At 42.1% G+C, this 14343-nt stretch overlaps 1 protein-coding gene across 1 annotated transcript in view; it reads right to left on the reverse strand.

The window, feature by feature from the left end:
• ANO6 (anoctamin 6) overlaps positions 1 to 12759 on the reverse strand; it is a 67154-nt gene extending 54395 nt beyond the window's left edge. Inside the window, exon 1 of the mRNA XM_081877877.1 lies at positions 12505 to 12759. Within this exon, the coding sequence (XP_081734003.1) occupies positions 12505 to 12640 (136 nt within the window). The 5' untranslated portion in view covers positions 12641 to 12759. The remainder of the gene's footprint in view (positions 1 to 12504) is intronic.
• Between the last annotated feature and the right edge of the window lie 1584 nt (positions 12760 to 14343).

Consider the following 14343-nt stretch of genomic DNA (forward strand, 5'->3'; position numbering starts at 1 on the left):
AACAACAAAGGAAGGCTACCATCATTATGGCATGGAGGCTTGCTATGGGCAAGCCCATACTACAGGAGACTGAATGAATGGACCTTTAGTCTGATCATGCCAAGGCAATTGTTACACTCTTCAAAGCTGAATTATAAATTCTGGGTATTAAGAGCTAGATCACAAGGAGCAGTGCATAGCTATTTTTATGATCTAAACCAGACAGAAATGGCACCGCCAGAAGTTATTCTGTGCTCTTGCTGATTCACACAAGCACTCCTTCCTATGGTCTTTCATATCACATGCAGAATATTAGCGGCATTTGCGGGTGTGAAATGGCCCAGATAATGTTCAATATAAATCAGAGCTGCGCTGAATAATAAAAAGGAACAAGTGTAGTACAGAAGGATTTCCTTTTGTTTGCTTTTTTGGCTCTTGCCTTTGCTTTTTGTGCCAGCAAGTCACTTCAATTAGTATTCTAGCATGAGCCCGGTACTTTAATAGTGTGGCAGAGGAAGTTGCATATTAACCCTTCTCCTGTGCATATGCTGTAGCTTAATATGTTTTGCTTGAACTGCAATTGAATCACCCTCTTGCCCATCTGCAATTACTCTTCAACAGACATTCATTTTGCATTCACTGCTGAAGACAAGGGTTGACTGAAATGTTCCTTAATTAATACGTAGCTGGTTAGTAAACATACACACAGAAATGAAGAAAAACAGTGACATTACTGAGATAAAACTGGCAGTTTCAGGGAACTTGAGTCCTGCACGTGTCCATAAAACACAGATGGAAAATATCTCAGCATGGAAATAAAACAGAAAAAGATGCCAACATAGTTTAAAGGCCAGATGCAGTATTAACTCATCATCTCCAAGATCTAAACTTAGCACAGATAAGACTACAGTATGTTTCCTCAGTTATGTCTTTGGGAGGGGGGCAATATATTTCCTAAAGGCAAGAAACTACATTTAAGATATCTTTCTTGAGCTGCATACTGTATAGCTTACTTTTCTATTAACCCTTTCTGATAGAAGTACGGATTAAGAGAAGTTCTGATATGATAAGGTGAATGCCATGCTTCAATTTGTTGCTGCTTCTTTAAGGGTTACTTATATATGCTGTAATAAAGTTGCTGTATCTAAAAACTGACTGGGTTACAGATGTTTCCATGAACCTGGCTGATGCACTTTAGTTCCTAACACTTTTTAACGTAATAGCCATTACCCTTAGCCCCTCTTCCCCACTCAGTCTTGCTACTAGCTACTGTGGACCACCTTTGAGCCAGGCTTACAAGCAGTTCTGGTCAGCTCCTTGCTGAATTCTTTTTACTGTCTTATATGACCTCACTGCCCATCTTCAGCTTAAGGTTAATGATTTTGCTCTTTTAAGGCAGACTATTATTTTCAGCTTCATCCAGCCTGGATAGTCTCTTTCCCATCTGCTTCACCTTTAGCCTCCAGCTGCTCCTTCACAGCCAGTCTCACCCTCTGTCTTCTTCATATCTGGTCAGCAGTCTCTCTCAATATGAGTAGATTAGGCCTATTTATGTCTGTCCACCAACCAATCAGATTTGAGAAGCATAGAGTCCTCCCTGCCAATCAGGCCACTTTTCCTGTCCAATGCATAATTAATAATTTCTGCCCAATGAGCCAATCAGAAGTGCAATTTACAATACAGTGGTACCTCGAGTTATAAACGCCTCAGGTTACAAACGCTTCAGGTTACAAACTCCGCTAACCTGGAAGAGTTACCATGAGTTGAGAACTTTGCCCCAGGATGAGAACAGAAATTGTGTGCCGGTGGTGCAGCGGCAGCAAGAGGCCCCATTAGTGAAAGCACGCCTCTAGTTAAGAACAGTTTCAAGTTAAGAATGTACCTCCATTAAGAATTAACAAATTAAGTTCACAACTAGAGGTACCACTGTACTCTCAATATTGCAAAACCAACCAAACAACCAACCACTTTCCAACAGACGAGTCCCAGGTACTTACATAGCAGCCCTTCTTCTTCTTCTTCTTCTTCTTCTTCTTCTTCTTCTTCTTCTTCTTCTTCTTCTTCTTCTTCTATCATTCGTAGCCGAGTAAGATGGTTTTCCATGAACACAGTCTTAACAATTCTGCATCCACACGTCCTTCCACAGTAGGGACATAGGTTTCCGAGTGGGAGTTCATGGTGACGGTTTGCCAAACTCTTAGAATGTTTCTCCTTTTTGTCCTGAGCTTGAGCATTTTCAAAGCCCATGTCACCTTTGGTAAAGGCTGTTCTCCAATTGGAGCGCTTACAGGCCAGTGTTTCCCAATTGCCGGTGTTTACACTACATTTTTAAGATTTGCCTTGAGAGAGTCTTTAAACCTCTTTTGTTGACCACCGGCATTAAACTTTCCATTTTTAAGTTCGGAATAGAGTAGTTACTTTGGAAGACAATAATCAGGCATCTGAGCAACATAACCAGTCCAACAAAGTTGATGTTGAAGAATCATTGCTTTTACATTAGTTTGCCTTTCTTCCCAAGTGATGTGTAAAAATTTTTGGAGACACATTGATGGAATCTTTCAAGTACTTGGAGATGGCGTTTATAAGTGGTTCATGTTACACAAACATACAATAAGTTTGGTAGTACAATATCTTTGTAAACAAGCATTTTGGTTTCCCTGCAAATGTCTCAGTCCTCAAACACTCTGCACTTCAATCAGGAGAAAGCTGCACTTGCAGAGCTCAGGCGATGCTTGATTTTGGCATCAATGTCAGGTCTTGTGGAAAGATAACAGCCCAGGTAGAAGTGAGCGACACTTTCCAACATTACACCATTGAATTGGATTTATGGCACTGCAGAGGGGTTGTTTTGTCCTTGTTGGTGCAGCCCTTTGGTTTTTTGGATGTTGAGCAATAGGCCAATCTTTTCATAAGCTTCTGCAAAGATTTTTAGGATGACTTGGAAGTCATCCTCTGAGTGTGCACACACTACATTATCATGAGCATACCGAAGCTCTGTGATGGAAGTTAAGGTAACCTTACTCTTTGCTTTCAGACCAGTCTCAGGTACTGACATAACAGCCAATGACCAGCCATTAACACATACTTAGTATTTTCAAAATCAACCATTGCAGTACTGTATTATTATTTTTAGTATTATTTATTGAATTTGTATAACACCTTTCATCCACAGATCTCAGGATGGTTCACAAAATAAAATCATAATATAAAACCACAAAATACACAGTAAAAACAAACAACAAACCAATAATTCCTGCCTCCCACAACACTTTTAACCGGACATCAGATGACCCCACATTAAATGACCCTATATACACATACACTGTAACTAAATCAAATCCTGCTTGGGTAAGCACATTTTTTTTACAAAATGGCTTATCCAAACACCCTTTGGAAACTACAGTGGTACCTCGGGTTAAGTACTTAATTCATTCCGGAGGTCTGTTCTTAACCTGAAACTGTTCTTAACCTGAAGCACCACTTTAGCTAATGGGGCCTCCTGCTGCCGCCGGAACAGATTTCTGTTCTCATCCTAAAGCAATGTTCTTAACCCAAGGTACTATTTCTGGGTTAGTGGAGTCTGTAACCTGAAGCGTATGTAACCTGAAGCATATGTAACCTGAGGTACCACTGTAGTGCAGAATGTAGCAGGACTGCTGTTAACCAGTGTTGGCCCCTTAGAACACATTACACCAGTGCTGAAGGAGTTCCACTGATTAACGGTGAGTTTAGATACAATCTTCAAAGTGCTGCCATACACCTTCCCATCCAGCCTGGCTAGGATATACAGTGGTGCCTCGCAAGACGAAAAGAATCCGTTCCGTGATTCTCTTCGTCTAGCGGTTTTTTCGTCTTGCGAAGCAAGCCCATTGACGGATTAGCGGACTAGTGCTATTAGCGGCTTAGTGGCTTTTAGCGGCTTAGCGGATAAGCAGATAAGCGGCTTAGAAAAAGGGGGGGAAGGGGAAAAAAGTCGGAAAAACTCGCAAGACATTTTCATCTTGCGAAGCAAGCCCATAGGAAATTCGTTTTGCGAAGCGCCTCCGAAATGGAAAACCCTTTCGTCTAGCGGGTTTTTTGTCTTGCGAGGCATTCGTCTTGCGGGGCACCACTGTACCAGAGGCTGCCATGATTTTTTTTCTGAACTTTAAGTTATTTGGTTAGAACCTACTCCCAATGCCATCTTTATCAGAAATTAGTTTGTCAGCAATTAGGTGTGAAATATTCTTTCTAGTGGCACTTTCACTTCAGAGTTTCTTTTATCAGAAAGGCCGCAGGACTCTTTATCTGTCTTTGGAAAACAAATTAAAACTTTCCTGTTCCACTATGCCTTGGGTGAGAACAGGAAGTTTAATATTAGTTATGGTTCTGTTTTTCTTTCCCATTTTGCTTTCTCTATACTGCTTCCCTGTTTTATTGTTACACTAATATTTTATTTTATTGTATTATTAATTATTTTATTAGTATTTAGCATTACTGTAAGCTATCATGCAGGCCTATGTGCAGGATATAAATATATTATCATAAAACTATAGGCTAGATGAAAAAGATGAATCTTCTATTCAGAATCTTAATTAGTATGAGATAAGTTGCTCGAGAACTAAAGCAGACAAGGCTGCTTGCCAAAATACATATTAGATTTTGCCAGTGGGGCATATAAGGAAGGTCTGGTCTTATGGAGGGAGATGGGTAATAAAGACAATTTGGATCATTAGTACAATTTGTTTCTTCTTGCCCCCCACAATTGCTATAGTAACCAGAGCCTTTAACGTATTTATCTTCGAAATATCCCTGTGCTGCTTCTGGAGAAATGTTGAATTTGATTAAACAAAAGAATTAAGGCAGAGAGCAAATGCAGATGAAGAATGGAGAATTAGCCACAGAAGCTGACTAGCCCTAGATAACTTCTCTCTTGATTTAGATTACATCAACTCAAATATAGCCTGGACCTCAGTTATCTGAACACTAGTAGGAATAGGGAGTTTAGGTGTAGACCAGAAAAGGCTAACCTGTGGCCCTCCAGGTGTTGTTGGGGTACAGCCCAATAGCAGTGTGCCAAATATTTCTTCCAGTATTTTTTGTGACTATTCTCCATCAATTACTGAGAAAAGAAATTACATTTGAAAATTATCAAAGGGGAGGGAAAACTTGTGGATTTGTCATCCACATTTACTTTACTTTCGACACAGATTTTGAGGTTGTGAGTATCCTCTCTCTCATTCTATAAATCATCTCTTTGATGGTCTTCAATCTGCAGCCTTCCCAAATCCTTGGCTTCCTGTCTGGAATGTACCCTGACAGCCTACCAAGTTTTCTGCACTTTAGTTAAAGGCCATCACTAGATAAAGACTACCATGAGGCATTTTTTCATACCAGGGAGTTTGGAGAGGCAGGGAAGTTGCAGAGTGCTGGAGAAATATTTAATGGGATGGTGGGAGACACACGCAACACCCTTGGCCACCTTGCAATGATATAGTAAGCTCAATTTTGCACTCACCTATATACTAAAGAAGAAGAAGAGTTTGGATTTGATATCCCGCCTTTCACTCCCTTTAAGGAGTCTCAAAGCGGCTAACATTCTCCTTTCCCTTCCTCCCCCACAACAAACACTCTGTGAGGTGAGTGGGGCTGAGAGACTTCAAAGAAGTGTGACTAGCCCAAGGTCACCCAGCAGCTGCATGTGGAGGAGCGGAGACACGAACCCGGTTCCCCAGATTACGAGACTACCGCTCTTAACCACTACACCACACTGGCTCGCAATTCTAAAGCATGCTGGGGATGGCATAGGTTTTGGCATAGCACTACTTCTTGGATTCAAGTATTAGAATGGACCAAACCATGCAGAAAAGCAGTTCCAGACACGCATTGGTCCTGAGACTGCTGCTTGCTGGGAGAACTTGGGCCAGTCACTATGTCTCAGTCCAAAGGTAGCCAGTATTGTTCCTCCAGATGTTATCAAGCTCCAGCCAGGATAACAATGGTTGGGGCTGATGGGAGTTTAATCTGACAATATCTGGAGGGCATATGTTGGCTATTTCTGTCTCATCCTAACTTACCTCACAGGGTTGGAAAGGATAAGAACCATGTACATTACCCTGAACTCTTTGGAAGAAAGGTAGGAAGTGCAATCCTATAGGATAACATGTGCAGTTCTTCAAAATGTGGTACTTTTTGCCTTTTTGTCCCACTTTCTGCTTGTAAGGAAGGCAACAATTCTAGAAATATCTTATCTTTACTCTCTCTAGCTGACTAGTTGCGTATCTACCTCCTTGACAGTTAGATAGTAGAAGAAATAACTTTCTTTAGTGTGAACATGAAGAAAACAAGTAACTGGAAGAGAATACAACTTGGACTGGTTTAGTTTTAGCATGTAAAACAACACACTGAGTAGTTTCAGAAAAGGAATTCTAAATGGGTGTTTTCTTGAAGAAGGCCACATACATAAAAATATCCAAGAGATAAAGCAAAAACAGGAAAACAACATGACTTAAACTATCCTAGGTAACTGAAGAAGATGCTCTGCTGCATCCTAATGTTATGGGTGTCATATTTCACACACAAAAACTCCTAGGAGTATACTAAAGAAGTTAGCAATTGCTTGTAAAATAAATTTATGTTACGGATAATGGATCATTTTTTTATTGCACCTGTACAGTTGCTGAATAAATAATTTAGGAGGGAGGCAAATTATTAGATTTCTATCCCAGAGAAGCTAGAATGTATTTTGCCAAGTAACCCAGAATTCTGGGGGCTAGAAGCTTGGGAAATTAAAATAAGTGTTCAGACATAAATCTTTTCCTACTTGTTAAAAATGTGGCATTCCTCATTCAACCAGAACCTCAACTCAGGTCAGCAAGTGAAGATTTTTATTTCACTAGAACTATCTAGGAACTATCTATTTCACTGGAACTTGTCTAGGAAAAAAATACTGTACAACCAGGTACTTGTTAAACTATAGTAAGAATTTTAAAAATATGATCAGCAAGATAAATTTTGAGCCTTGGGGCAGGGAGAGAGAAAGCCACTTGTACTCGCTTTAGTCCTGCTCAAATGCTCATAACATCCACTATTAGAGGTATCTCTATCTCCCGCTCCTGCCCTGCAGAACTAACAGCAACTTCAACTACCAGACTTTTAGAAGACATCTGAAGGCAGCCCTTTGTAGGGAAGCTTTTAATGTTTGATGTATCACAGTATTTTAATATTCTTTTGGAAGCCGTCCAGAGTGGCTGGGGAAACCCAGCCAGATGGGTGGGGTATAAATAATAAATTATTATTATTATTATTATTATTATTATTATTATTATTCAATTAACTAGCACCACAGGCCTGATTCAATCACTTCCCCAACCAATGGCTGCTTAGAAGCTTTGAAGGAAGCATCAGTACCACTGATCTCCATCATCTCATCTGGTTGGGCCCTAAGATGGTAAGGGGTAAGTCTTATATACATTTTTTACACAAATTTCAGAACGATAGATACCACAACAGAATTCACTATTGATTTTTTTGCTGTTGTTCCATAACTTTTCCATTTTCCTTTCCACATGAGCCACAATTATTTGACATTCTTCCTTGGGAATAAAGGAATAATTCTACCATTCCTTGGTAGCTCTGAGTTTTTAATGCTAGGCAGCCTTGTGCCAAGAGCAGTACTGGGGGTTCCCCTTACAGTAAACCACATGAAAGCTAGAGATCTAGCTTAATCTAGGCCCTACTTGCTTTGCGTGCTATTCCACTGTTAATGTAGTACAGGTGGATAGTGTCATTATAGGATTTAGCCACTAGGTGGCAACTGGACACACACACACACACACACACACACACACACACACACTGTGTGTGTGTGCCAGAAGTTTTCTGTTGCTGTTCTTTTTGGAGGGAGACAAAACTTGCCTAGTTTTTCTTCTTTCTGGTATGTGCATTAACCTTCCATGACAAGGCAACAAAACTTTTCTTGAGCAACAACTGCTACAGTTATGTCACAGGGTGTGGTGGTCAGTAATCACACGGTCCAAAGTTGGACTTAACACTTGAAGAGCAAAAACACAATCTCCACAGACTTTTCTGAGTGCCAGGCCTAATGAGCAGCAACTTATTCCGGGTGGGTCTTCTTCCAGGAAATCAGTTGCCAAGACTAAAGGTCCCCACCTTCCCTGTCTATGTCTCCTCCTCTCCAGAGCTTTCCCGAAGCAATTGGAGACTGTATGTCTGTGTACAGCCAAACTCTCCTTGACCTTTTCATGCCTCTCCTGGTTCTGGGAGGGAGCTTGTCACAGCAGCAGGAGGAAACAACCATGACTTTTCACCAGCCTGACTTATCTCTGCCTCTAATTTCAATTTGACCTCACTAACTTCAGCTTCCAATTCTTGACCTCTCTGCCACAGACTCTCCCTGCTCACTAAGCCCTGTTTCTGCTTCTGCTTCTGACATATCCTCTTTCCAGTCTTCTCCCTCTGACCTCTCATCACTGTCCCACCATCACTCCCTGGGCTCTGAGCTTTCTTGCCACAGCTGGTTCCTCCCACCATTCCTTTGTGTCCAACCAACCCATGACAATTTGAGGGAAAGAAAGTATCAGTTTGCCTGGTTGCAAATCATGCATTCAAAGACACTGATTTTAATGGGACACTTTCTTTCTGGATTACATCCTGGAGTACACAGCACAGGTTGATGTTATAGATTCAAGAACAACAGCAATTGAGAAAGCAATGCAGCAATGCAGAAGGGTAGCATAGACATTTTAGAAATAAACAAGTAACAAAATGTCCATGAGTTCACTTTCTCTCTATGAACAGTTTTTAAGAAGACAGCTTGATTCGATTATAAAACCAGAAGACTGACTCAACCCACAAAGAAGGAAGTGATGCCATGCCAACTTAGTTCCTGAAACATACTGTAGCTCTGTTTCATTTTTACATTTCTCTCTATAGCAGGGGTCAGCAAACTTTTTCAGCAGGGGGCCTCAGACCTTGTGGGGGGCTGGACTAAAAAATAGTGAACAAATTCCTATGCCCCACAAATAACCCAGAGATGCATTTTAAATAAAAGCACACATTCTACTCATGTAAAAACACCAGGCAGGCCCCACAAATAACCCAGAGATGCATTTTAAATAAAAGGACACATTCTACTCATGTAAAAACACGCTGATTCCCGAACTGTCCGCAGGCCGGATTTAGAAGGCGATTGGGCCAGATTCGGCCGCCGGGCCTTAGGTTGCCTACCCATGCTCTATAGAGCCTGAACTGAACACACACTAAAACCTAACTCCCACCCTATTAATCAACTTCAGTTTGATTAGGGTCAATGATCAGAATGAGCAGAAATGTAATGAACATACAAAGGCAATAAATTTATTTCAGAGGCTATGGAAAATGAACTTGCTCATGTGAACTTCCAAGTACCTGAAGTCTTTTTAAAACCAGGTTGATTGCTTGCACATTCAACCTCACTTAAAAAAAATTGTGTTGACATTTACCAAGACTTAGGTTTGACGCAGATAAACTACAAAACTTCCTGAACACCAATGATAGTTGCCTATATAATTTTGCTACATTTCAACAAATAACGGTACTTGACCTAAGCATAATACAAATGGCAATAGATACAATCACATGTCTATTGACTTTTGCCTTATTAGAATTTGAAACAAAGATGATAAATAATTCACACACTATCCCTTTGTTAAATCTGAACAGGTCCTAATACCCAGTCTCTTCTGATTCCATGCATCACCGGCAAATATCACACACATCAGTTGTTTGTTGTCTTTGCTTCGTTTTATTTCCGTTGACAACTTAGGCAGAAGTAAACGGTTTCATGATTGCAAGGAAGACTCGTGTCAATTACGTAGACAGACCTGCACTATAATTTAGAAGAGTTAAATGCCAGGTTCGTTTTACAAAGTAGAAGGAGAAGATTGGAGTAACATTTTTTTGTGTACTAAATTACAAAAAGCAATTTTTGTGACAATTTTATGGGGAAAGAAACATTTGTAACTAAGGCTGGAAAGTTATAAACCACAGTTAAGGGAAAGCAAAAGCTTCCAAATTCCTTTTCTTAGGCATGTGGGAAGCCACAAAGAGGAGAAGGAATAGCTTAGAAGCACAGGAAGAGGCTAGGCTCATTTATGTAATGTTAAACAAGGATTTAGCCGTACACCTGAAAGCGGCCTCTGCCTATTTATGAGGGTATGCTGAATGTGCCTCAGAGGTTGTTTTGGAGTGGTACTCTGCTAGTTTTTCTTTTGTGGCAGCTGGATGAGTCCCTCTTTGTATCACTTTTGATGGCAGCAAATGGCATTTTAACATGAAGTATAATTGGTTATGGTTGATCGATGCGACCTTCAGTTGGTACTGTTTTGTCTCTTTGGTGAGTCATAGTTTTTACGCAGCTTTAATAGACTGTTTTTTCATTGTTCTGTTCATTTGCTCTTCATTAATCATATGTCACCTGCAGCAGCAAGGGTTGAATCTACACAGGCAGAGCAATCCTAGCTAGCTCCAGCAGTCTTGTCCCTCATGGTTGACAGCAAAGGAAAGTGGGAAGGGAATGCAGGTTGTGGGGAGGGTAGGCAGTGCCAGGCTGGCACAGTGACCGGGCCCAGATCAGACCCAATGCCAAATGGCATTAGTTTGGCATATAAGGGTTTGGACTGCAGCCTAAGTCATGCTTAGAACAAGCCCATTGAAATGGACTTCACACTTGGTAATCCTTAAACCGGTCCCTTTGAAATCAGTGGGGCCTAAGTTAGTCCCTTTGGTTTCAATGGGTTCACTCTTAAGCATGACTTAGGCTGCAATCCAACTCCCAGGTTGTTTGAAAAGACAGTTGATTAAAAAAATGTAACTTAATAAATAAGCAAACAGCCCTCTTATGTTTTATCTGTGAGAGACAGTTAACTACTTTCCCCCTTACAGACAGAGAATACATTTTTTTCTTACTCATCATGCCTTTTCTCTCATGCTTTGGCCGTCAAATTAAGGCATGGCAAAAGTGGGAAAGCAGAACCGCTACTTCTTGATGCTGATGCCAGCAGTGAGACACAGGGGGTGGCTTTTAACACAGCAGCCAAAGAGACTGTGTTCCCCGCTGGACCTACGGTGGAATGCTGGCTCCATCACTACAGCAAACTGCATCTTTCTCCTACTGTCAGTTCCTGTATGTTACTTCTTTGTTAAACTTACTTCCATGCCCTTTTCCAGAACAGGACAGCTTAGATTTAATAAAGTACACATTTTATTGCTTTATTTACTGATATAGTTATTTAAAACAGCAGCAGAGGGTTTGTGACTAACCTAAATCTTTTTTATTTCAATGGGACTTGCAGCCTGTATGTACACCATACATTTAGAGAACGTTTTCCTCCAAAAATCCTGGAAATTGTAGCTAAGGGTGCTGGGAATTATAGCTCCACGAGGGGTAAACTACAGTTTCCTTGATTCTAGGGGGTGGGAGGTGTGCTTTAAATGGAGCCATAGTCAGGTCTGCAGCCCATCTACTCAGAATTAAGTCCCGTTGGATTCAGTAGGGCTTACTCCCAGGGAGGTGGGGTTAGGAGAACTACAGCCTTGGTCGAGACTTTTGCTGGATCGTTACCCTCAACTTATATATCCTAGCAGTATTTTAAAGATTTGCCTTTCGCACGGGGAGAAAGGTGGCGCTATTGAGTATTTCCAGATCATCTGTTGCAAGAAACAAACAACCACAACCATGCCTTTAGGTCTCATTTATCCTCCCAGCTTCTTCTTCCATCTTTTCTGACTCACATTTATCTGGAAAAGTGACAAATGATCACTGAACTTTCAACTCCCAGACAAAAATAATAAAAGCAACAACCAAAGATTCCGGAACAACACTGCATTCTTTCCCAAGCCCATCAAAACGCCCATGGCCGTCAGTTTTCTCTGCGGGTGTTCCGTTCAAATCTCAGATCAGCATTTTGGAAGCAGGGAGGGGAGAGAATAACGGCGAGGTCTTTCAACTCAGGATTAGAAAGAAGACTTTTTCCTCCAGGCACAGGACACTATCAGACCCGGCTGAATGGTGCAAGCCAAATAACTCCGCGGAACAGCCTGCAAAGGAGCTGGAAAGAATAGCGGAGCCAAACTTTCCGAGTTAACTTTGTGCTGTCTGCGCCACTGTCCAAGCTGTTGACACGCCGCTTTAAAAACAAAAAAAGGGTGAATCAAAGAGCAGCCAATGAAACGGGAACCCACCCTTTCCTCTCTCTCTCTTTGGGGAGAGACTTTTAAGACGTGATTCAACTCTCCCTGTTGCAAAGCAAGCTCGGTCGCCTTAGCTCGAAAGTGCTGCAGTTGAGACGCGCTTCCTCCACCGTCTTATTTCAAGCCTATTTCAAGCACGCTTCTCCCCTGGGAACTGTAGCTTGGTGGGAATTGTAGCTCGGCGTGGGGGGAAACTACAGTTCCCAACATTCTTTCCCCCCGAGGGGGGCGCTTTAAATGCACGGAATGTACACGTGTAGACACACACACACACACACAATCCTCCTTACTCACCCATCTCCCCATCTTCTTCTTCCTCTCCCTCTTCTTCCTCGTCATCTTCCTCCAGCTCCAGCAACACACCCTCCTTCTCCGCATTCATCTCCCCAGAAGTCCGTCGCTGCTGCTGCTGCTGCTGCTGCTGCTGCATTCCTCCTTTCCTGCAGATAATACGGAATAATCTCCAGGAGGAGGCTGGCAGAGGGAAAGCAGCCCCGGGGCTCCCGCGACCAGAGAGCCCGCCTTCCCCTCTCCGAGAGCCGCGGGGAAAGGAGAAAGGCGGGGCGGCCTGAGCCAGAGCAGCGGGCTGGGCTGAAGGCGCCGCCCTCTTGGCAGCCCGCCCGGACGGAGAGAAAGAGACGGGAAAGCGAGAGGGGAGTTTCCTCCCGTTGCCACAGAGACGAGGCTGGGGGGACAGGCTTCGTGGGTCCCAGCAAGTTACGGTAGCTCAGCCAGGGGGCTCGTCGAGCCCGAAGCAGCAGCCAGCAACCTGCTCGAAAGGGGTGGCTCTCGCTCTCTTCCCAATAGGACCTTTTTTAAAAAAAAATAAATATAAAATATAACTTTATTGAATAATACAATCAAATTTCCAGACATATCTGCAAAAACACAATTGTTTACTTATTTGCCACACATAAACTGTGAAAGAAGATAAAGAGTAAGAAGAAACGAAAAAGGAAAAGAAAAAAGGAAAGAAAGAAAGAAAATGCTGTTTTCCATAAACAGTAATTCCAAAATTACACTTGCACACATTGTAAAATACAAATCTTAATTAAAATATCTTAAAAGACTTCCACCGCCTAAACCACACTTCTTTTGTTATTTAATTCTCCTTTACCTCTGTTCTTCACTTCCATCCCTTTGGATCCCTTCGGATCTTCCATAATCCATTAAATTCTCTATATTCTTTATAGTTCAGTAGGACCTTTCGCCTTGGAAGGGACCCTGAGGATCAGATTCAGGGTTTCCCAAGCTTGGGTCACCAGCTGTTTTTTGGGGACTTTAATTCCCATCACCCTGACAGTGGGTCCCCTCTAGCTAGGGATGATGGGAGTTGTAGTCCAACAGCAGCTGGAGACCCAAGGTCGGGAAACCCCTGGATTCTCGTCCAACTCACTACAATGCAGGAAAAGGCAGCCCCCCCTAAATATAAGTATATCTGAGGATCACTATTTGAACTTCCGCCCTACTGTTACACAAAACGCGCTGTTCTGCTTTGCTCCCAACCAGCTGCCTTCTAAAGAAGAGCCATTTCTGAAGAAATTCTTTGTGAGGGGGAAACTAGAAGTGCACAGAGTTGTCTACAAAAAACAGGCACATTATAGCTGCACACATGCACGTTATTATTTTCCCAAAAATCCTAGTAGCTGAGGTTTGCACCTAACAAAGCTGCAGTTCCCAGCACCCTCCACAAACTACAGTTCCCAAGGGTCATCTAGTCCAACCCCCTGCAATGTTTTAAAATGTATGGTATGTACACAAAAGTCGATGCTGACTCTGGAGCGGTTGGTGTTGATTCTTTACCGCTGCTGATTTTTGCAGCTTTGGGTGTTAGGTTGCTTTTACTGTCCCTCTCTGTGTGTGTCTTATTTCTATTACATATTTGATATTGCGATCTGTCCTGGAGGGTATAAAAACTACGTATCTAATAAACATATGAATACCATGCTGTGTGTTACATGGTGCCTGCTTTGGCAGGGGGTAGACATTGCTGGAGGCAAAATGTGTCCAGTCTTCACCCTGAAAATGTAACATTAGATTCTAGAGAGTCTGTAGAACAGAACAGAGCAGCCGAACCCCGGGGAATGGCGACTTCAGCAAGTCATGGTAGCAAAAATTAAGCAACAAAGGGAC

This window comes from Podarcis erhardii (genome assembly GCF_964252035.2).
Source record: "Podarcis erhardii genome assembly, chromosome: 10".
NCBI lineage: Eukaryota > Metazoa > Chordata > Lepidosauria > Squamata > Lacertidae > Podarcis > Podarcis erhardii.